At 36.2% G+C, this 20,271-nt stretch overlaps 1 protein-coding gene across 2 annotated transcripts in view; it reads left to right on the plus strand.

Moving 5' to 3' along the window:
* Positions 1–20,271, plus strand: part of LOC149964938 (uncharacterized) — a 46,741-nt gene that overhangs the window by 17,819 nt on the left and 8,651 nt on the right. The window contains exons 3-45 of one of the 2 annotated variants that reach the window (XM_090180942.1): positions 3,021–3,114; positions 4,322–4,451; positions 4,526–4,799; positions 4,875–5,075; positions 5,157–5,353; positions 5,430–5,560; positions 5,624–5,745; positions 5,814–6,023; positions 6,097–6,254; positions 6,328–6,458; positions 6,518–6,606; positions 6,679–6,825; positions 6,895–7,100; positions 7,178–7,646; positions 8,225–8,439; positions 8,513–8,715; positions 8,776–8,906; positions 8,966–9,172; positions 9,347–9,561; positions 9,641–9,777; positions 9,844–9,977; positions 10,037–10,210; positions 10,278–11,173; positions 11,271–11,398; positions 11,459–11,589; positions 11,653–12,440; positions 12,510–12,637; positions 12,703–13,040; positions 13,102–13,607; positions 13,673–13,809; positions 13,892–14,387; positions 14,737–14,864; positions 17,037–17,380; positions 17,439–17,641; positions 17,736–17,824; positions 17,884–17,981; positions 18,199–18,386; positions 18,450–18,705; positions 18,770–18,958; positions 19,020–19,228; positions 19,307–19,437; positions 19,512–19,840; positions 19,903–20,113. In XM_090180942.1, the coding sequence (XP_090037068.1) occupies positions 3,021–3,114; positions 4,322–4,451; positions 4,526–4,799; positions 4,875–5,075; positions 5,157–5,353; positions 5,430–5,560; positions 5,624–5,745; positions 5,814–6,023; positions 6,097–6,254; positions 6,328–6,458; positions 6,518–6,606; positions 6,679–6,825; positions 6,895–7,100; positions 7,178–7,646; positions 8,225–8,439; positions 8,513–8,715; positions 8,776–8,906; positions 8,966–9,172; positions 9,347–9,561; positions 9,641–9,777; positions 9,844–9,977; positions 10,037–10,210; positions 10,278–11,173; positions 11,271–11,398; positions 11,459–11,589; positions 11,653–12,440; positions 12,510–12,637; positions 12,703–13,040; positions 13,102–13,607; positions 13,673–13,809; positions 13,892–14,387; positions 14,737–14,864; positions 17,037–17,380; positions 17,439–17,641; positions 17,736–17,824; positions 17,884–17,981; positions 18,199–18,386; positions 18,450–18,705; positions 18,770–18,958; positions 19,020–19,228; positions 19,307–19,437; positions 19,512–19,840; positions 19,903–20,113 (9,898 nt within the window). Of the gene's footprint in view, positions 1–3,020; positions 3,115–4,321; positions 4,452–4,525; positions 4,800–4,874; positions 5,082–5,156; positions 5,354–5,429; positions 5,561–5,623; positions 5,746–5,813; positions 6,024–6,096; positions 6,255–6,327; positions 6,459–6,517; positions 6,607–6,678; positions 6,826–6,894; positions 7,101–7,177; positions 7,647–8,224; positions 8,440–8,512; positions 8,716–8,775; positions 8,907–8,965; positions 9,173–9,346; positions 9,562–9,640; positions 9,778–9,843; positions 9,978–10,036; positions 10,211–10,277; positions 11,174–11,270; positions 11,399–11,458; positions 11,590–11,652; positions 12,441–12,509; positions 12,638–12,702; positions 13,041–13,101; positions 13,608–13,672; positions 13,810–13,891; positions 14,388–14,736; positions 14,865–17,036; positions 17,381–17,438; positions 17,642–17,735; positions 17,825–17,883; positions 17,982–18,198; positions 18,387–18,449; positions 18,706–18,769; positions 18,959–19,019; positions 19,229–19,306; positions 19,438–19,511; positions 19,841–19,902; positions 20,114–20,271 lie in introns of those variants that run through there. The other variant, XM_090180952.1, reaches the window with a different exon arrangement.

Consider the following 20,271-nt stretch of genomic DNA (forward strand, 5'->3'; position numbering starts at 1 on the left):
ATGGCAACCGAAAATGTTTTTGATCACTTAAAACAAAAAATCCCCATTTAAAAAAGCATCGGATTTTCTCCGTTTCTACGAAAATTTTGGAAAAAAATTTTAAAATCACGAAATGGGTAATTTGGACCACATTTAAGTAAATTTCACCAAGTTCGGGTAAATTGGAACATTTTTGGGGTGTTATTGTAACAATTTTTGGGAAAATAAGGAAAAAAACTCCTTTTGTTTTAAGTGTTCAAAAACATTTTCGGTTGCCATGGCAAATCGAATGGGTAGTGCAACGTCTCCTTTTGGGAAATTTCATATCTCATATAGGTCTACATCACGCCCGACTTTGAACAAAATCGGCAATAAACGCCTCCGGTACTCTCCTTGTGAGTCAATGAACTGCTCAGTCCTTTAGCCACGTAATAATAACAAACTATCACTACCAAATATCATTGGGAGAAAATGTTGTGTCATACTTATGTCTATTTTGTTACTTATAGTGAAAGCTTTTCTATCGCTTGTCGTTGGAGAATAAGCAAAAGAAAGCAGTCGGCAGACTTATTGCGAAACTTGCCACTAGAATTTGGCGTTCCACATTCAATTAATTGCATCAAATTGTCAACGTCACCTTTGATTTAATTTCTTAGATACGTGCACGAACAACTTTGATTTTGCGCGCAGTAACATTTAACGTACCGGTTTAATCGAAGTTGGTTGTGATACGTGTGTAGCAATCAAGGTGAATTTCTCGTAAAAATGGGGTTTTTAGAACTGTTTTTTTTTCTAAAGGCCAGGGGTGTTAGCGACTGAGTGGTACATTTCTCAATCTCGTCTTTTTTACTTAATTTCCAAAGATCTTGTTTCGAACTCGGCAGAGAAAGATTTCAAATTATATACTGATTTTAAAGAAGATAAAACTAGAAATAAACACTTATTATTAAATTAAATACTAGCTAATTGCACAAAATTAATTATTTGAAATAAAAATATAACAAATTTAAAAGTGCACAAGAAAATGTTATTTTAATAAAAATTATTGAGCTTTTTCTCAAATTCGTTGTATTTTTATTTCAAATAAGTAAACACTTTTTATTTGAGGTTTTGGATGAGTTAGACGAGGCTTATTAAACCTAAGTTAAGTTTTAAACTGGGGATAGTTTCTTATAACTCTTATTTTACATTTATTATCATTTGAAAAGTCGAGGATTGTAAAACCGGGTTTAATTAAACAAAGGAAACGATAGCCTGTGGCTCGAAACTAAATATTTCATTAAGTTAAGGGTGATTTCCGGCTCCAATATTACAAATGAGTTTTTACTCTATCCCTATAAACGCGACTGAATAATAGCCTCCTCAAAATAATTTGGCGGGGGGAGGGGGAAGATCGTAGCTTCGCCACTGATATTAGATTAAATATGGGTTTAATATATCGTCTGATCACGACAATGGTCTTTAAGGGGTCTGAAAAAATATAATAATGATTTAATAAACATCTTTTTAAATTGAAATTTAAAGTAACGCAACGACGTCATTTTTCTGACATCCATCATTCATAATAACATCCATTTCTTCGTTAAATATAACCCTGTTTCAAAATAATATGCAATCAAAAACAAATAAGTTAAAGTATTTCCTATACGTTTCTATAGTAACAATAGAGTGCCCTCCCAATATCTAAATAAGATGCAGTCATATAGACCAATAATTGGACAGAAAACACCTAATATTGTTTTACGTACATAAATATTGATTTTCCTTTGAGAGATACTTGTTTCTGTGTGGGTGCTCTGACCTGAAAATAGCGCTGCTGAGGCAACGGCCGATAATTCACGCCACCTAGTGATCAGTGAATGATTTTCCGCGAATGTTTATTAATGTTAAATGTTAATCACTTCCAAAGTAACATTAATTTCTAATATAATAATATAAATAAGCTAGGCTAATACCGAAGACACCATCTTTGGCCCAAGTTCAAAACAACTTTACAGATATAAACTTTCTAGTAGTTTGATATCATTGAAAACTTCTTAAAAAACTAAGCTTAGGCAAACTGGAAATACTAATATTTAAAATAGAGCGATTAGGATTTTTATTTTTGCTAAATAAAATGGGATGGCTGGATGACTTTGTGAAATGACTATACGATCAATGAACTAACGACATTGAAATACATATAAACTTTTAAACATTTAGTTTGTCTTTACTTTCTGTGATGTATCTACCACATGTGGTCAAATTCAACAAGTCAAATAATTCAATATTATATAACCTACAACTATAACTACTCCTTAACCGCCAGGTATAAAACTACACAAGATAAGGTCTAGGTTTCCTGTAAAACTGACCGGTAATGATATTTATGACATCGTGTTGCCGGTTTTCGCAATAAATTTTTTTATTGCTTAAATATTTTAGTAAACCTGTTTCGTTTTCATTTAAAAAGTAGAAATAAACTATTGTTCATTTTAAAACGTTTAATAATAGAATTTAATTAAAAATATTAATTTTAAGGCTCTAAAAACTTAAAATAATAAAACAGGATTTCACATAGTTCTTAAATTGACACAACAACCTTTTCAAATAATTTAATGGTTATAATTTATGGCTGAAGTCCCTACCGTAAAAGCGATGTTTATCAACGGCAGAGCTGGCAACAGAACAAGTCCTCTAATAACTCTGCTTATACGCTCAACTGTTTTTCAATAAATATTTGGGTGGGTGTAGACGGTATATTTGATTTTATTCTTGAGTAAATTTGGTCTTAAGTTATAAAGATTTTATGTGAAACGACTTGGCTGCTTACCAAATATATAAATAATATTTATTGCAGGTTCTTGAATGTTAATTAGGCGTATTATCTACTGATTTGGAAATAGCCTGTTGTATTGTTTAGTTTTTAATAAGCCATTTATATTTTCGTTTGAAAATGGCCTTATTTTGCAATTTGTATTGAGATTTATTTCATTTTAATATTTTACGTTATGATTGTTTTAAAATATTTTATTTATTTAACTTATTTATTTGCTTTACAGACAGTATTAGCGTTGGAAATTTTGTGGCCGGTATCAGTTATCTTGATGGTATTAGCTCTGAGGCTGGTGGTACCTCCGAAACAGCAAGATACGTGTAAGTTATCAAATCCAAATGTCATTGCCGATGGTTTAAAATCAATCCTTGACTTTTAAACAAATCCTACTTAAAAAATTCAAGTTTAAGGAACTACAACGAGCAGGTATTTTCCGTTTGAAGATTAGTAAAGCTTGGCTTAACGCTAAATTGCCTCTAACGGGGCGTAACATACGAGTGGCAAAAGTATCTCTCCTTCAAATCGGAGAACTTTTAAATGGATTATTTAATATCAGCGTTAGAAAACGAAACAAGTGTTTAAAAATAAATGGCCCGTGAGGAAAAACATTAATACATTCTCAAATTTATGCCGGCCAAATTTTGTGGGTCAGTTTTATATACATTCGAGGATGTTGGCTATTAACGGAAAAATGTTTTTTTTTGGTGAATAGTAACTAAACCAAACTTCCATTTGAACTTCCTTGAATAAAATACACAACTAATATAGTTACGGTTGGGGAAACCCCAGAAGTTTGCCTTGGCATTGAGTTACTTCCAGGATGAAACATTTCCAAAAATTTACCCATTTTCACGTAAAAATAAAAACTCACTTCTTTTAATACAGCCGATGTTTTGGTTCGGCTGTTGTATAATGAGGTAAATTGAAAAGGTTTTAAAGAAGCCCACGCTTCTGTTTAGAAGGGATGTTTTGATATACCGTCTAAAAAAACATACCACAAAAGTAGAGCACAGCCCTATATGCAACACTTTAATATTCTTACACTTTTTCATTAAAATTAAATATCTTTTGGGATATTGTTTAAAAGGGCTAGCATCGCTTAACAAGCATACAGTGTATTTTTGCTTAAAAACATCAAGCCGAAGGTGTGTTTGTATAATTCTGGCATTTCGGTCCTTTAAACGGACGTATGACAATGTTCTAGCTTAATAATCGATAAAAATACTGTTATACATTACAGGTTAATTTCAGTAAGTGTGACTCTTGAAACAGTGTGGCAGCTAGCGGCTTGCAAATATTTCAAATAGCGTGGGTTTTTTATATAGGACAAATAAGGGATAATAAACGGTTCGATAATAACCAAAATTGTTTTAATAATAAAAATACATTAACCATCGCTGTCATTTAAACTCAAAGAACCCACATTGATGTTCATAAAATAATATTACCCGTATACTTTCGACACAAAAGTATACTGTGAAAAATATTTTCCTTAAATGTAACTGTCCATATACTTCTTATTTCCAGGTTACTACAACGCCAGGGCATTACCGAGTGCAGGAGGAATACCTTTCCTACAGTCCCTAATTTGTAACATAGACAACGACTGTAATAATGCATCGTTTTACGAGGAGATACCTTCGTACAGGGGCTCAAAGTAGGACTCAATTTAACAGTTATTTAAATTACTGTAAATGTCAGAACTTAACGCCTCGTGTCTAACCCTAACAGAGTGAACGATTTGGTCAAGCAAGTGTCACCTTTGATGTCCGATAATGATATTATATCACTGGTCAAGGCCCTACCCAAAGGGGTAAATTTAATGAGGGCGGTCATAGACACTCTGGCCATCCCCTCCATCCAAGATATTCTAGAAAAGGGTCTTCCCATCAGTAGGATACTCAAAAACCCGAGGGTCATCAGACAGGTGCTTCAGAATGATGCCAAAATCAATTCGCCCGCTGTAGCGGACGCATTGACGCATGCCAATATCAGTATTCATAAGGTGCGCCTAGTTTGAAAGATGTGGCTTAGCCCATTTCATGTCAAAGGAAATATTTTTTTAAACTTTTTTTGGCAGTTATTGCAAATTGTGGGGACGCCTTTAAACTTGACGACGCTGGTCTGTGATCCCAGTATGTTAAAGAACTACTTGGTTCTGAAGGACAATCGTTCGCTTAAAGACGTTTCCAACGTTCTGTGCTCCTTGGACGGACCCGGACTGTCCAAACTAGTCAGCAAAGTGCAGAACGAAGTAGACAGTGGGAAAGTTATCAAGATGGTATAAGTAGTCTGTTTAATAACATTTTGATTGCTTATGCCTTTTCAGTTTGGTAATGTTTGATTGGATTTCCTCTTGTAGATATCGGATCTGATGGGTCAGTTTGGGAGGCCCAACGTCGGTCGCTGGTTGGAGGACATTGGTACCATGATCGATACCATCTTTAGTTTGCCATCGGTTGTGTTTAGCGATTCCAAAGTGAATAACGTCGGAAAATGGTTACCAAGGTTAAAGTCTCTCGTCGAACCATTGAAAGTTGGCGATGTCTCGTTGGCATTGTAAGCGTCTTGTTTCAATTATCTTGAGGGTCATATTATCTTGTTGGAAATGAAAACATTCGTTGTATTTTCCTAGGATAAGCGAGATTTCGAGTGATATTCATCCTCTCTTCGAAGGTAGAACCAATGGCCCGAAGATTCAGTCTCTCCTCAAGTATCTCAGTGCCATTTCTTCCCTGGTTCGAAAAGGATTAAAGAACTTACCTGGTAAGATCGCAGTTTAAGTTGGTTACTTCATAATACGTATTCTCATTTTATGCGTTTCCCTAGAACCAAATCCGAAATTGGAAACCTTTTTCAAAGAGCCCGAGCATGTTAGAAACCATCTGGTGAAAGTTTTTCACACATCCGTTGTTAATTCTATCTTCGAGTCAAGACTTAGACCAGATATGGTAAAAATAATATTAATCCTGCTATTGTTGTGCTATTCGTTACTTATATTTATTAATTTCTACCTAAGGAACCATTTTTGAGGAAAGCAAGGAAGACACCGTTCACTGCTTTCTGTGAGCAGCCTGGTATAGTTCGCCTTTTCGATTACGGTGACACTCCCAAAAAATGGGACGAATTTCAGAGTTTTCAAGATTCCTTGTGCGTTTTGTTTTTGAACGGTACAAATTTTGAAATTGGCGGTTCATATTCCGACACTGTCGACGACAATTCCAACTTGGTAAGTGCCCTCTTTGAATCCACCAAAAGGTTTTTTTCCGAAATTAAATACTGACAACTCTTATACGGTTTAGGACATCCCCGTTTTGAAAGCAAATGATACATCCGGAGTTCTTAACATCGTCAGGTCCCTGGAAAGTGAACTAACGGGTTTCAAAGTAGAGTATTTGATGCTGGTTCAAAATTTGTTCGATTCAATCATCATAACCTTGAGTACGAAGGGATTTGACGGGTACGTGTATAGCACTTATTTCGACCCCCAGTTTTATAAACTGTCGTGTGTATGTTACTTAATTATCTTTTAGTGACAAAGTGGGTGATATTGTGGATTCGGTAATGCAAATTATGGAACAAACTCGTTATTGGGATAAGATGAAAGTTGGCCACTCTGTCATTTACAACCTCCTGAATATAACTTTGGATCAAATTCTCACAGGTACGTTCAATTTTAAATGATGATTAAGAATTTAGTTAACATGATTTTTAAATTGCTAGAGGTCAGCATGAGCCACGAGAAAGGAATTGACATGTTTTGGCCATACTTGACTGAAAGCGTTCTGCTAACCCTTTCCGATCAGCAACGGGTGAGTTGATAATATTATTAACCCGTTTCACGTTAGATGTCGTGTTAATTATAAGTGGTATACTGATTCTAGTGGCCCCAAATGTTGAACTTGAGCGCTTGGCCCAAAGTAGCTTGCGATCCCGAACTGTTTATAGATACTTTCTTAGTTCCTGGCGGCGTGGACACTTTATCACTTCAACTTTTCACTTGTCATTTTCTCGGAAGAACGCATTTGTTGGTAAGCGTTGCTTAGTCGCGAAATTATTTGTCTTAAGTTTTGTAGAAAATTAGATGTTGGTGATTTTAGATAGACGAAGCCGTTCATCACAATTACACGAAAACAAAAGATTTGGACTGGTCTTTGGTCATGAAAAAGTTGCAGAAAATCGTCGATATTTCGTTGAAAATCCGTAAAGACGACATTTTTGTAGATGCGTATAATTGGAAACGTCTTGAAACGGCATTTGAAAGTTTCCGAAACGAAGTTTGGGAAAAAATGGGACCCGAAGGAAAGTGAGTTATTTAACTTTTTACCTAAATTTTCCGTTAGCCTACTAGCACTATAACGTTACTGTGTTTTTGTGGAGCAGAACTAACGTGGTCATCAAAAGTATGAAGCAATTTTCCGATTGGTTAACGTACGCCAAATTCAAATACATCAACGACTTCAAAGCCTTGTTTTTCGCTCTGCACAAGATGATCAATTTAGTCAATACCCAGTTTCGCCAAATTGTATCCGAAAACAGTATCGATGCTAAACACTTGGCCTTCAACTTGCCCACTTTGACGCAAATTGTGAAAGATTTGGCCTCTGTTTTGCCCGACCTTTTCCGAATCGCTCTTCGAATTATATCTGATCCCGCCCCAACTATGGAACGAATCGGATTGGCTAAAGATTACTTAACCAAAATACCCTGTATCAAAGGGTCGGTCACTGATTTCATCGATTTTCAAAATAAATCCCATATTCAAAATTTGGAGAGGTTCCTATGTCGATCGGGGCAAACCTTGGCCCAAGAAATTTTATCAAATCCTGATATCGGTCAGATGCTTTCTGCTGTGAGTATATTAATTTTACTTGTCTTTTAGCGTGTGTGTATATTATCATAAGTATAATAATAAATAAGTATGACAACTTTAACCGCAATTTAAATTTTTAAATGAAAACTAAGTTCAGCCAATGACAAATTAAATCATAACGAGTTTAAGCACTGACAACTTAACTCGTCGAATTATTACTTGTTTTTGAAAATGCGACATCACAAAGCCAAACAACCTTTCTGACGGAGAAGTCAAGAACTAATGAATATTTAAACTATTTCCAAAGTACAAATAAAGCTTACGTTATGCTAAATAATGACGAATTAACGAAGATAAACATGAAATTAACTATGATAAACACACCTTTCTAGGGCAAGATTTTTCTTTTTTTTATAACCTAAACGCGATTTGGCGTGTATTTATTTATATTGAACCAACATATACAGTACGAAGTGACGAGTTTCCCTTTCGGAAACTTCATATAACGCAATTACTTTGCGACATACTAATAATAAGTGATACCGTTTAGTTACATACTAAGCTATTATATTACGCATCTTACCACTATGTTAATATTTTTTTAATTTTTCCGACAGATTCATAACGTTAGCCAAGAAGTAACACTCAACTTAAACTGGGAAGATGTTGAAAACAATTTAATTGATCTTCAAAAAAACGTTATTTTGTTGTCCAAATTCAACGGAACCGTTTTTAAAAGCGTTCCTAACTTCAACATGACGGATCTCCAATTAGTCCTTAATGACACCAGAGAATTATTTGAAAGTATTAACGGAAGTTACGGCGACCGAAAGTAAATCAGAAATCGTTTTTTTTTTACATTTGGTCAGGCTTTGAAAATAATTGTATGTGAACTCTCTGTGCAGGTTTTTGTTAACTTTGGCTGATACGATGCTTCAGCTATTCGATAATACCACTTTCGTTCGTAAACCGACTTTCGCCACTCTAAAATGGACCAGTAAAAAGGCCCCCGACGTCTTCGGTAACTTGGTGGTGTCTTCTAAGTTCGCTTTCTGGACTGGAAACGAGATGTTGGACGAAATTTTGAAGTATTTGGAAAAATTTCAAAGTACGTTTAATTTTATTAATTATATAAGAAATTTTCTTAAATTTTGTTAAACTTTCGCAGAGTCTGAACTAAGTATGTATGATCTACTGGACTCAAGTTTGTTACGCGATCTCTGGGAACTCTTGATGAATTTTCCATACTTAACCGAAGTTTTTATCAAGTCTTTACTGAATCCCTCTTTTTCGGACGTGGTAAGTTTCTACTTGATTCTTTAATCATTTGCTTCTGGTTTCACAAGATGAATTATTAGATCGAAGACATCGTTCGAGATAAACATCTTAACACCATATGTTCGAGCTACGGAGCTTTCGATAAAGTGATACGATTTGGCAACGATCGCAAAGGCTTGGGTGAAACGTTCTATATCATTTTGTGCCAACTTAGCAAAGACAACTGGCAAGAAGTGTTTCAACAGTTATGGAGAGGCAGTGCGTTTACTTCCTTCGTTGAACGTATTGTAAATATGACTTTACCAAAAGAACAGATCTATGCATTTTTTCGAAAGAAGTTCGTTTTTCCTTCATAGGCAAAAGATTTTATTTCCAAAAACTGCAAAGATACTTTTTTTCTATGTAGCTTAAAGTGACAAAACATGTTTAAAATATGGTGTTTAATTTCTTCTTTGTCACAGAGTAAAACCTGGTACCGAAGCAATCCTACTACGGTTCCGGTTCGGTTGCTGAGCTTTTTTGACAAAGCCAATAAAGTCACATCAATTATTAAAGAAGTAATAGATACGCCACCTAAATTTATCTGGGGCGGCGAAAACACCATACTAAAGGCTTCCGTTTGGGAAGAATTTGCGAGCTCCTCACTTAAACTCATCAAAAATTCTTCAAGTCAAAGGTAAATTAAATTTATTTTTTATTTTCTATGAGAAATCATAGCTCTTGATGAAGTATTTAATAGTGGTTAACGTATTAAGGTTCACCGTTGGGCTTCAACCGTTAGTTAATTTGTTAGATCATTTGTCCAAGTTTTCCAAAATTAATTTAACAGCCGAGTTGGACAAAGGTTCTGTATTCTTGGAAAACTTTCAGATGGGTTTGATTAAAATTAGAGGTAAGTTTGAGACGCATAAATTGCAAGTTATAAAGGTATCAATAGAAAAGGATTTTGTTTATTAAGGTAACAAACACAAAACTTTGAAGGAAGTGTTTCCCGCTGGTAGCCCAGTAATTCCAGTAATAGAATGGGCTGAGGAGTATTTGGTAGATGGTACCGAAGCTATGATTTACACTTTGGCTTTGGATAGTAAAAAGGTTCGTAAGCTTTTTAGTTACTATCAGGAGTATTTTGCTTATATTTCTGCCCAAAACAGTTTGCGCAGTTTCTCCAATTGAATAACACGATAAGGGACACAGTCTGCCAAAATCCGATACATAGCTATCTCATCATTCCACCTCATGTCACCGATAGAAAACATTTTGAAGAAGGCATTCAAAAACTGTGCAATAACACCTGGTTTAGCCTTGAGCCATCAGAGACAATCCCAGTAATTTTCAAGATAATTCAATGTTAAATAGGCACTAGAATATTAATATATATTTTTTGGAATTAAGAAACTGAAAAATGACGGCTTTACCTCGACTGCTAAACCAAGGGCGTTCCTAACCAACTTGGGTCGGGTATTTGACACTCTAGTCAACGAAGGGGCGCTTGATGACACTTTTCTACGAAGAAGCACTTCGATATTAGTTCCATCAACCTGGTCTGCTCTTAGGGAAAGATTTTACAAGTACTTTGACTTGAAATCCGAAGATAAGAACACGTGGGTCATTCCGGTAACCGAGAAAATAATGCGTGGCATCGGCGAGAACGTGAGAGTGGTTAGGTTCCTCAACGACATGATGGCCTCACTGTCTTGCACATTGAACAAAGTTCGTGGAGGAATTCGCTGGAATTACGCCGAGATGGTACGCGACGGTGATCGACGCCATTTCATGGCCTTCATCAAGATGTTGAACGATAGCGTTGATTTTGTTCAGGTGGCGCTTAATACTTTGCAGAAACCCACTTTGTTACAAAACATTATGGAAGATTTCGTCGTTTTCAAGGATAAACGTAGCGATTTCTGCGAATTGCCCGATCTTAAATGGTCCAAGTATTTTGTCATTAATAACAAAGATGAGTTAACCGCCATGAAGAGTTTGAAAGTATTAGTTTGTGAGACCAATTATACTGCAGCGTTGATAGAGATGAACCCAGCGGTTTATTGCCAGTTGATAACCGAAGAATCATCCTCCAATTTGGTAACTGTTAAAAAATTTGGACAAAATTTGAAATACCTCTTCGACAATGTGACCTACGTGGTGGATTCCAAGTACGGAAACGCTTCTCAACCCCAATTCACGGGAAAGTTTAGTCTTCCTTGGAGGAACGCCACCAGATGGCACAATATCTTCAAAAAGTTTGCCGAAAGCGTCGATCAATCTTTGAAAAACTTTACTATCAGCAGGTAAGCCTTTGTCTTGTATGCAGCTTTGTGTTTTGTACACTAGTTATTTTCCGCCTTAATAACCGATGCGTTTTTAATTTATTGCCACTCACAATAGTTTCTCAGAATGGTTGACTATGGTTGGCGTCATGTTTGAAGAGTATCCTGGCTCTTGGACGAGTTTTCAATTCTTTCACGAATCTGTCAGGTCGTTCTCAAAGTCAATAGAACCACTTATGACAAATTGTAAGAAATTTCTCTAATTTTGTTTGTTATTATCAAATATGTTTATTTTGTAATACATAGCCAGCGATCCTATTCCCTTGGAGAAAGCTTTCCCAAAATCTCCCTATCTCCGGCAAATACTTCGGTTGTGGCTGCCTAATTTGCCAACACTCATTGAAACCATCATGTGGTCCATGATGGCACCTTCCAAAGTAATTAATTATGACTTTAAAAAAACTTTTGTTTTTATAATATAACTTCATGCTTTAATGTAGATATTACCTCTACTAATGTATCGTGGTACCCATGTTAAACCGTCCGTTTGTCGTAATTCGGTTCGAGAGTATTTTTACAATCCACGTTTGAAAGACGAAGACTGGGATAGTCTACAAAATACATTGTGTAACGTCAGCTATAACACTTTGCTCCAGGAAGCCAAACAGTTGACGATAATCAACCTGCCTATTCTTAGACAAACTAGTCCTCCTCGCTCTCTAAATTGGAATGCCATGAGTAAAGACGTCAGTCGCTTAATCCAATTCTTGAAACGATTGACAATAAGTCATCCGCCCGAAGACCCGATTTTGGACGACGTCAATTGGATCAACCCTAATGTCCTTTCTAATTGGACAAATGCCATAGAATTGGAAACCACAGTCCCCCTTTATTTGACCCTAAATGCCATTACTCATGATGTTCAGAGTACTTTGGGTTACCTTAGTAGTTGCAGAAGAAATAGTAGTTTGACAACCGAATTTGGTCTACACCCGGATCTGTTCGAAATGGTTTGCCTTACAAGCCAAGAAGGTTTGTTCTCGGAACGCTACGAACAAGTTCGACGTATAATTGATGTCGTCAAGTCAACCGACCCAGAACAGTCTTTCGATTTCCCAGCGTTTTATCAGTCCACTCTGAAAGTCACGCAGTTTAAAGAGCTGGTTCACGGTATAGCCGGAGATAGGACCGTGGATAAATGGGTTAAGAGTGAAGAGGAGTATGCGGATTTTCTAAACAGGATAAAAGAAAGTTTGGATAGTGAAGGCAGCGTCACTAGACTTAAAGTGTATGTTCTATTTGTAAAATATCATAAGGTCATCAATTACGGTTTAATTTGATTTACACCTGTTCATAGATTTCCTAGCTCTTTGAAAGGAATTGGAGCCTACCTGCTAAACGTAACAGGAATCGTACCAGTTTTAAACACATTTAGTCCCATAATTAATAGTTTAGCCAAAGGTATTAAGGAATTAAATCGAACGGGTAAGTAGCTTTCGTTCCTTTTAAAATTGTCAATGTTCATTGTAATCATAATCTATTCGTTTTAGTTACAATCGAAGAAGTATTATCGGGTACTCTCCCTGATTCTCCAACTACTAGAGCCATTCTGGAGACTTTGATACAACACTCGCACGACATTTTACCAACAGTCATGTGGACGGCTTTACTTCCGCAGAAAGTGGAAAAATTAACACGCAATAGCCGACAGCAGGGCGTCGAAGTTCTCCACCTCCTCTGCAATACATCTCTTTCGGATTATTTGTACAACCCTTCTTTCAATAGTCGTGATTGGGCACGCATTCAAAGTTCGCTTTGCTCCTTCAATCTGACCAAAATCTGGACGGAAATACGAGCTTTAGTAGATGTTTCTTCTATGAGAACGCTGGTAAGTGTTTTTCAGATTACATTCCAAGTTTATTTTAATTAATGGTGCTTTTTTGGAGTAGAGTCACTCGCCTTTGGCCAACCCATTCGAACTATTTGGAGATAGTTTCGTAAACTTAATGAGCGCTCTCAGCAAGCAAGAACAGCTCTCTCAACTAAAGGCCAAATACGTGGAAATGTCCAGATTGGCTGTTGAACCGGAAGTCATGACCTACGTCGTCTTCCACAACACTTTTCGTCGATTCTGCGATTATGTTTCAGTGCAATTTCGGAATTTGCCTGTCAGAAGCAACAAGGATGACATACAAAATATTTTCTGTCAGATGAGCACCTCCGATTTTGCTGCTCGCGTCGGTTCTAGTGTAGGAAAATTATTAATTCTATCTAATCGTCGTGGTACGAATCACAGGGACATTGAATGGCAAGAGTTCTACTATTCCATCTTGGAAGTACTTGGCTACAAAGATTTATTGAAAGTGGTGGTCGGAGATCGGAATTTTTCACACATACGTCGAATACAGTCAAATTTTTTGAAGCTCGTATCTTACAATGTTACCCGAGATGGAAGGTATTTTAGCTTAACCATTTGGAAGGTAGGATGTGTTAGAAAAATAAGTTTTCTTTAAATCCTAGATCAATACCGAAGGACGTTGTGAGGAGAGAACCTAGTCTTGATAAATCTACTGAAGGCAGAAAAGTGCTCCAGTACTTTTCGTTTGTCTTTAACTACCTAAAACCCACTGTCACGAAAAGGGTACTTTCTCGACCTGGTAAGCCATTATTACAAAGATTTCGTAGTTTTATTTGTTGCGTTCTTTCTGAAAACTCGATTTGCTCTAATATCCCGATAAGGATACCTTACATTTAGGTTCATGGTCAAAAGTCAAATAGAAACTAGCTTCAATATTAGGCAGTTGTTGGATGCCGAAAACTTCGGCATAGACAGTGTCTTGGACATGAAGATACCTGGAAACAAGGTCCTTGAAGCGTTATTTGAAAACCCGGTTGATGTTTTTTGTGGAAGTCAACCTCTTTCGACTTTGGCGATTGCTGGTGAAGATTCATCCTGGAACATTCAGCAATTGGAAGAAATGTTGTGCTCTAAATCTGGACGAGTACTTTGGCCGAAATTGATTCATCAAATTAATGTCAATAAACTGATGGGTCAGGATGGTCGAAGTGTCTTGCAGTGGTCCAATATCTTCGACGGGTATTTTCGGGTCGTGGAAATGGCCGACAGTGTAGCGTCTGATTTGGAAGGTGGTTATTGGCATTTGGTTGATAAATATAAACTCGAACGTTACATTGTGAACGTCTTGCGAGCCAGTAACGTACTCAACGCCTACAAGTATGTGTTCATTAATATACACAGGGTGATCATACTTACTTTACTTAAGTTATTAATTTTTCTTCAAGGTGTTTAATAATTTCCTACAATTCCTATTTTCTGGGCTAATGATTTAACCGAATATATTTGTACTTTAGCTTCATAAATGTTTAAAACCTATAACTTTCTATAATTTCTACAGAATTAATCTACATGCTACTTTATTTTCAAAATAAATAAGCTCATAATTTCCTATGAATCGACTTTATTTTTTCCTAAATGATTTAGACCTGTATTGTGGTCACCCTGAAATTCAATTTTTAATCTTTCGGCAACATTTTTATGTAACCTAAATAAATTTTATTTTTAGAGTAACCGACGCTTTCGTCAACATTCTGAAGTTTGTTGATAAGTTTGGAAAGTATTCGGAACAGTGGCAAACTGGAATGGGTTTTGCTAGATCCATCTTGGATGCCACCAACTACTACTTGCTATCTGGTAATTATATTTCTTACTAGTGGGCTTGTTTCATTGGGAAATTGACGCTTTTTATTTATTTCTGCAATCTCTTAGTCTAGCGCTTTGCCCAAATTTCTTATTTGTCTTGGTTCAATCGCCCTATTGTTTTAAAGTCTAATTGCACCTTTACTCACAAGGAGACTACCTAAGGTGGTTGTCACTGATTTTGTTCAAAGTCGGAGATTATGTAGACCTTAATGACATATTAAATTTCCCAAAAGGAAAAGTTGCACTACCCATTTGTTTTTCCATTTCATTTTCAGTTCATTTCATTTTCAATTCATTTCCAAAACTTTTAACTTAGTATTATTATTAATTATAAAAGTATGAACAGCTTGCATTGTGATTATAAAAGCAATTTTACTTGAAAATAACTTAAAAATGGACCGAAATACAAATTTGTAGATTTTGCATAAATTTAGAAATATTCAACTTGCAAATGTAAATTCAAGATTTGATCCAAAATTGGACAAAAATTAGACCGTGTGAAAAAGGTGAAAAACCAATAAATTATTTAAAACGTTTTAATCAATCATTATCTTTTCGACCTAACATTAGTAGCTTTCCCCAATTTTTAAACGTTTTAACCAATTACTGTTTTCTTTATGTTAGTCGTTTTTATTATTTTTCGTTGAATTTACGAATTTGTTTTTGCCTAATTTTAGTAGTTTTTAGATTTTACTATATTTTAATAAGTTTTACCCAATTTGCAATATTTAACTAATCTTGGTCGAATTTACCCAATTTTCGTTGAATTTATCCAGTTTTGGTCGTTCATGCCGAAATTTTAACCCAAAATTTATTAAATTTACCCAAAACTAATCTAAATTACTAGTATTTGTTCCATTTTAGCCATTTTTGGGGATTTTGAAAAAAAAATTATTTTTTGATTTTTATCAAAAAATTTCAATATACGATTTTCCCATGCTAATTTACGTAGAGTTTCTGACTTCAAAACATTTTCGGTTGCCATAACAAAATGAATGGGTAGTGCAACTTTAATTAAGGTGTACATAAGTTGTTCAAAGTCGGGGATAACCACTTCCGGAAGTCTCCTTGTCAGTTTGAATCCGTTGCTGTGAACCTTATATTTTAAGGTGTGCGTGTCTTGTTTGTTTTTTGAGTTTCTAATCGACTTTTTGAACATAAGTTTTGAAAACTCCCCAGTCCTCGATTACATTTTCAAAATCACGAGCTAAAAAATTGTTTCCGGTTCAATTGGATTACTAAATTTCTACGCAATCTGTTTGAAACGTAACAAACCAATCCAATAAAGGACATTGTTAAGCTTTAAATCAATAAATAATAATCAGTTAGGCTAATACCCAAGGCACCACCTTAGGCCTAAGTCCTCAAGCGACTTTTAAAGCCATTATTTAGCCAAGGTTTTAAACGTCTGGCGCCAATTTGAACGTACTTCTCTTCACCTGTCTCACAACTTTACTAAATGAAATTTAGGGTGAATACAAGTGTGGTATAACGCCATCTTCTTCCTAGAAAATGTGACGATCCATTTATTTAATTTAAATTATAAATTTATCCGAGTTCTAAAATTTAAAAATAATTATTTTCTTTTGACATGAAAATAGCTTTGGGCTAATAATAGAGTAGATAAAAAGAGTAGTAGTGTACGCTGTTCTCAATAACTTATTGGACGGCTTTAAAAACGTCCACGAGGCCAAGGCTTTGAAAGAATAATTATTTAAAAGTAATTTGCCTACCTGGCCGATATTGACATTTCAATGACCTTTTTAAATTCGGTAATGTTGTTACAGCACCCCCGCCTTGGAATTTTTAACTGCGATGGTTTGCTTCAGCACTCTCCTCGGCTAGAGTTGGCGAAAAGTAGGCCACTTGGGTACTATACCCACCTGACAATAACGTCGCCAGGTTCCCCCTGCATACCATCGCGCCGCTTCGGCACTTTTGGTGGTCTTTTAATAAATTGACTCTTCCGGAGATTTTTTGATTTTCAATTTCCGAAGTGCTTACGCTTGATATAAAGATACGGGCTAAAATTCAAAATTTCTAAAGAAAGTTTGACTTTATTTGGTTTTATTTAGTATTATAGCCACATATTCCAATTAAAGTAATTTTTAAAGGCCACAAACACAAGAGGAATGAGTCTTGAACATATTTTTCTTACTTTAGATACCAACAAAGATATATACGCCATCATAAGCAACGGAACCAATTTAGGAGAGTTTTTCAAGCGTGTCTTGGGCTCCCAACAAGAATCCCCCAATTCCTTAAGTAGCAAACAGGTCTTGCACGCTGTTGACGTTATGGCAAAGTTTTTTGACGCCAACAAAGAAAGCTTGAAGGTGGTTTGTAAAAAAGGTCGACCCAACGAGGGATCTTGGGAGGTTGAGGAAATCGTTCAACTCCTTTGCAAATACCCTTCGAATGCTTGGTTGGACGAAATGAGGCGCTACTATAAGTTAGATAATAATGGCTCATACATCAAACATTCTTTGACTGCAGTTGCAAGATTGGTAAGTTTTTATCTTTTTTTATATATCTTAAAGAACAGCCTTAAAAAAGTATGTTTAGGTCATGTCAGCGGATCAAAATCTGCGATATAAAATTCGTTTCTGGCTTCACAAAAGCAACGTGGAAGACCTAATACCTATGGTTCAAAGTTTGGTTAGTAAATTTGTGAAAGCACCTGGTGGACTCTATAGATTAGACGGTCAGTTGCTAAAACCGATCCCTTTCGCCGTTTGGGAAGCGCTTCCGACTCTTCTAAAGGCTCAGTAAGAAGCTGTCGCAAATTTTTTAATTGGTTATCTTTTATAACACCCCTTAGTATTATGCCTAAATTCAGTCGACTTGTTCTTTTGTCTGTAGGAATGATTTGTGGTGTTTGCACGAAAACATATCCCTTCCTGTAGTAACTGCTAGTACTATTGGTCATATGTTGGTGTCAAAAATACCAGGTCTGCTCTAAATATATATTATTTTAGTTGTGGTATTTTAGAACTTGATTATTTAACAGAACCTGAAGTAATGCTCTGTGACCTTCCTAAATGGAGTTTAGCGCGTTTGTACCATTGGGCTTCAAAAAGATTTAATTTTAAGAGAATCGCTCGACTGGTACGTTCTATACATTTCATAGTTTTATTGTTGTAAAGGCTGGTTTTCACTAAGAGCTAAACGACACAATGGGGAGCGTCAACGTAAACATATCTCGTTCGACCTATTACAAGTTTGGTTTTGCATCGATGTTTACAGTCACAGTGGCTTCGTTCTAGTGAATACCAGCCTTCACATGGGAAAAAACCAGTCCTAACATAGTAAGTTTTATTTTCAGATTCAGAATATCATCTCCAAAAGATACGACCCATCCCTGCAGTGTGTAACACCTCTGGGTGTTTTGTCAGAGAGTATGAACTTTGTCAGTGGCGTTTCTCGTGCTCTCCGTTCCTCGAAAAGATACGGCGTGATGAGTGACTGCGTTGACGTATTTCATAATGCTAGCTTGGTCGAAAACCTTAACAAGTACGATATTCGATGAAAGCGGTTTGGAGTGTTATTCAATATCTTGTCTTATTTATGTTATAGATACGGTAGCTTCATGAAGAATATTACGTCTTTGTTAGAAGAGTTAAACACGGGTTCGTCGAAGAATTTGTCCTCCTTAAACGCCATTTGGACGTCTGTTTCTGAGTTTGTCGGAAGCCAACTGCCCGTTTTTCACTCATTGTCTGATCTCATTTGGAACATACGCGGATTGGAACAGGCTCTGAAAAGTAACCAAATGAATTTAACTGACGGTACTGTGCACGCTCTACTAAATGCCTCTCTGAATCTAAATTGGGTAAGTTAAAGTACGCGAGTTTTTTTACTTTAAGTTTTTGGTAAAAAAGTCTTCTTTTGCTTAGCTGGCCAGAAAAAACTTTTCCAAGGAAGCCGTATCCAAAGCGATCTGTGATAATCAAAGTTTAAGGCCTGTAATGAGATTACCAGCCATCAGTTTGACTGAAAAAGCCATAATAGTCAACGGTCTTTGTAAGAAGGGTGGTATCGTTACGATTCTTGATGCTTTGGATTCTGCTCGAATTATAAGAGAAGTAAGGTTCTGCTTAAAAAAATTGTAAAATAAATTATTTCTGAAATGGACTTTGCAAACAGATTCCCAGATTGCAACATCAAGAATTGTTAAGGGGCCAATGGTTGGAGCAGTTAGTGGAAAACATTCAATCCATCATGAACCACTTCTTAGACTTAGCTTCGGTGGGTGGCACTTTGCTGAATAAGTTTTCGGCAGGATTTACAACGGAATTGCTAACGTCTGTCGTACAAATTCTCAGAGAAAATACTGTGGATAAGTTACTCTTAAGGTAGAGTTATAATTTCGCCGCGATGAAAGTTTTCTAGTTATTGAAAAGTGTTATATGGCTTTTCCTATTCCCATTCAGTCTGCAAGGCTTGGTAGATAAAGTAGAACCAGTTATCGAAGGTAGTCGTATCGCCGAGGACTTAAAGATGGTTCTTCAAGGGATGAGAAGCCTAAAGTCACTTCAGGGTCTTAACCTGTTTAACGTACAGTGTAAGTACCCTTTTTTTTTCAAAATCATTGTTTCAGCCTTGTAATAATTTGTACTAACTTGTGTGGCATTACAGATCGTCTTCAGGATCTGTTCAGTGACACGGGCACAATCAAAGTTGCCGATTTTCTGCGCGAGGAGTTGGATTTGCACGAAAGCGCTGTTTCCGAAATATTGGAAGGTCAAATCGATCTGACTAAGGTTCTCAGTAGCAAGAATTTGGTGGAATCCGTGCAAAACATTATGTGCAACCCACACGAACTAAACCAGCTTCTAAAACTCAACTCACCTGACGTTACAGCAGAGAATATTACGCACGCTCTGTGTTCTCTGTCCAGCGGGCAAGCGCTCAAAGTTTCGAGCCAACTCCTTAACCAGCTAGCCTTCTCCAGAATTATCGAAAATGTAACTACATTTTCATAATATTTGCTTTGAATAATTAAGTTTACAATTGTTTTTAATCCTAGTTCGTTGAGGTTGGTATCAATGGTGTCTTGGGAAAGGTGAACCTTACGTGGACGGAGGCTTTGCAAGCGTTCAACGCCCTCAAGTCAACACCTAGTGTTATGCCAAAGTTGAGAAAGTATACTGGTGTAATAACCAACGCCCTTGACCCCGCCCTTCAAACGGAAATCAAAAAATTAAATATAACGACGGAAGGGATTAAACTTCTAGGAAGTACGATGAGTTATTTTGTGGTCTTAAAGAGGGGAATTAATAAGGGTTTAACTTCAACTTCCAAAGCGGTGAAACATACGCAGCATACTTTTGCACAGTGTTTAACGTTTATTATTTCCCTATTTAATATTGTACCCTTATAGTAGCATTAAAATAAC

Source organism: Leiobunum rupestre, chromosome 1 (genome assembly GCF_980474605.1).
Source record: "Leiobunum rupestre chromosome 1, qqLeiRupe1.1.hap1, whole genome shotgun sequence".
NCBI lineage: Eukaryota > Metazoa > Arthropoda > Arachnida > Opiliones > Sclerosomatidae > Leiobunum > Leiobunum rupestre.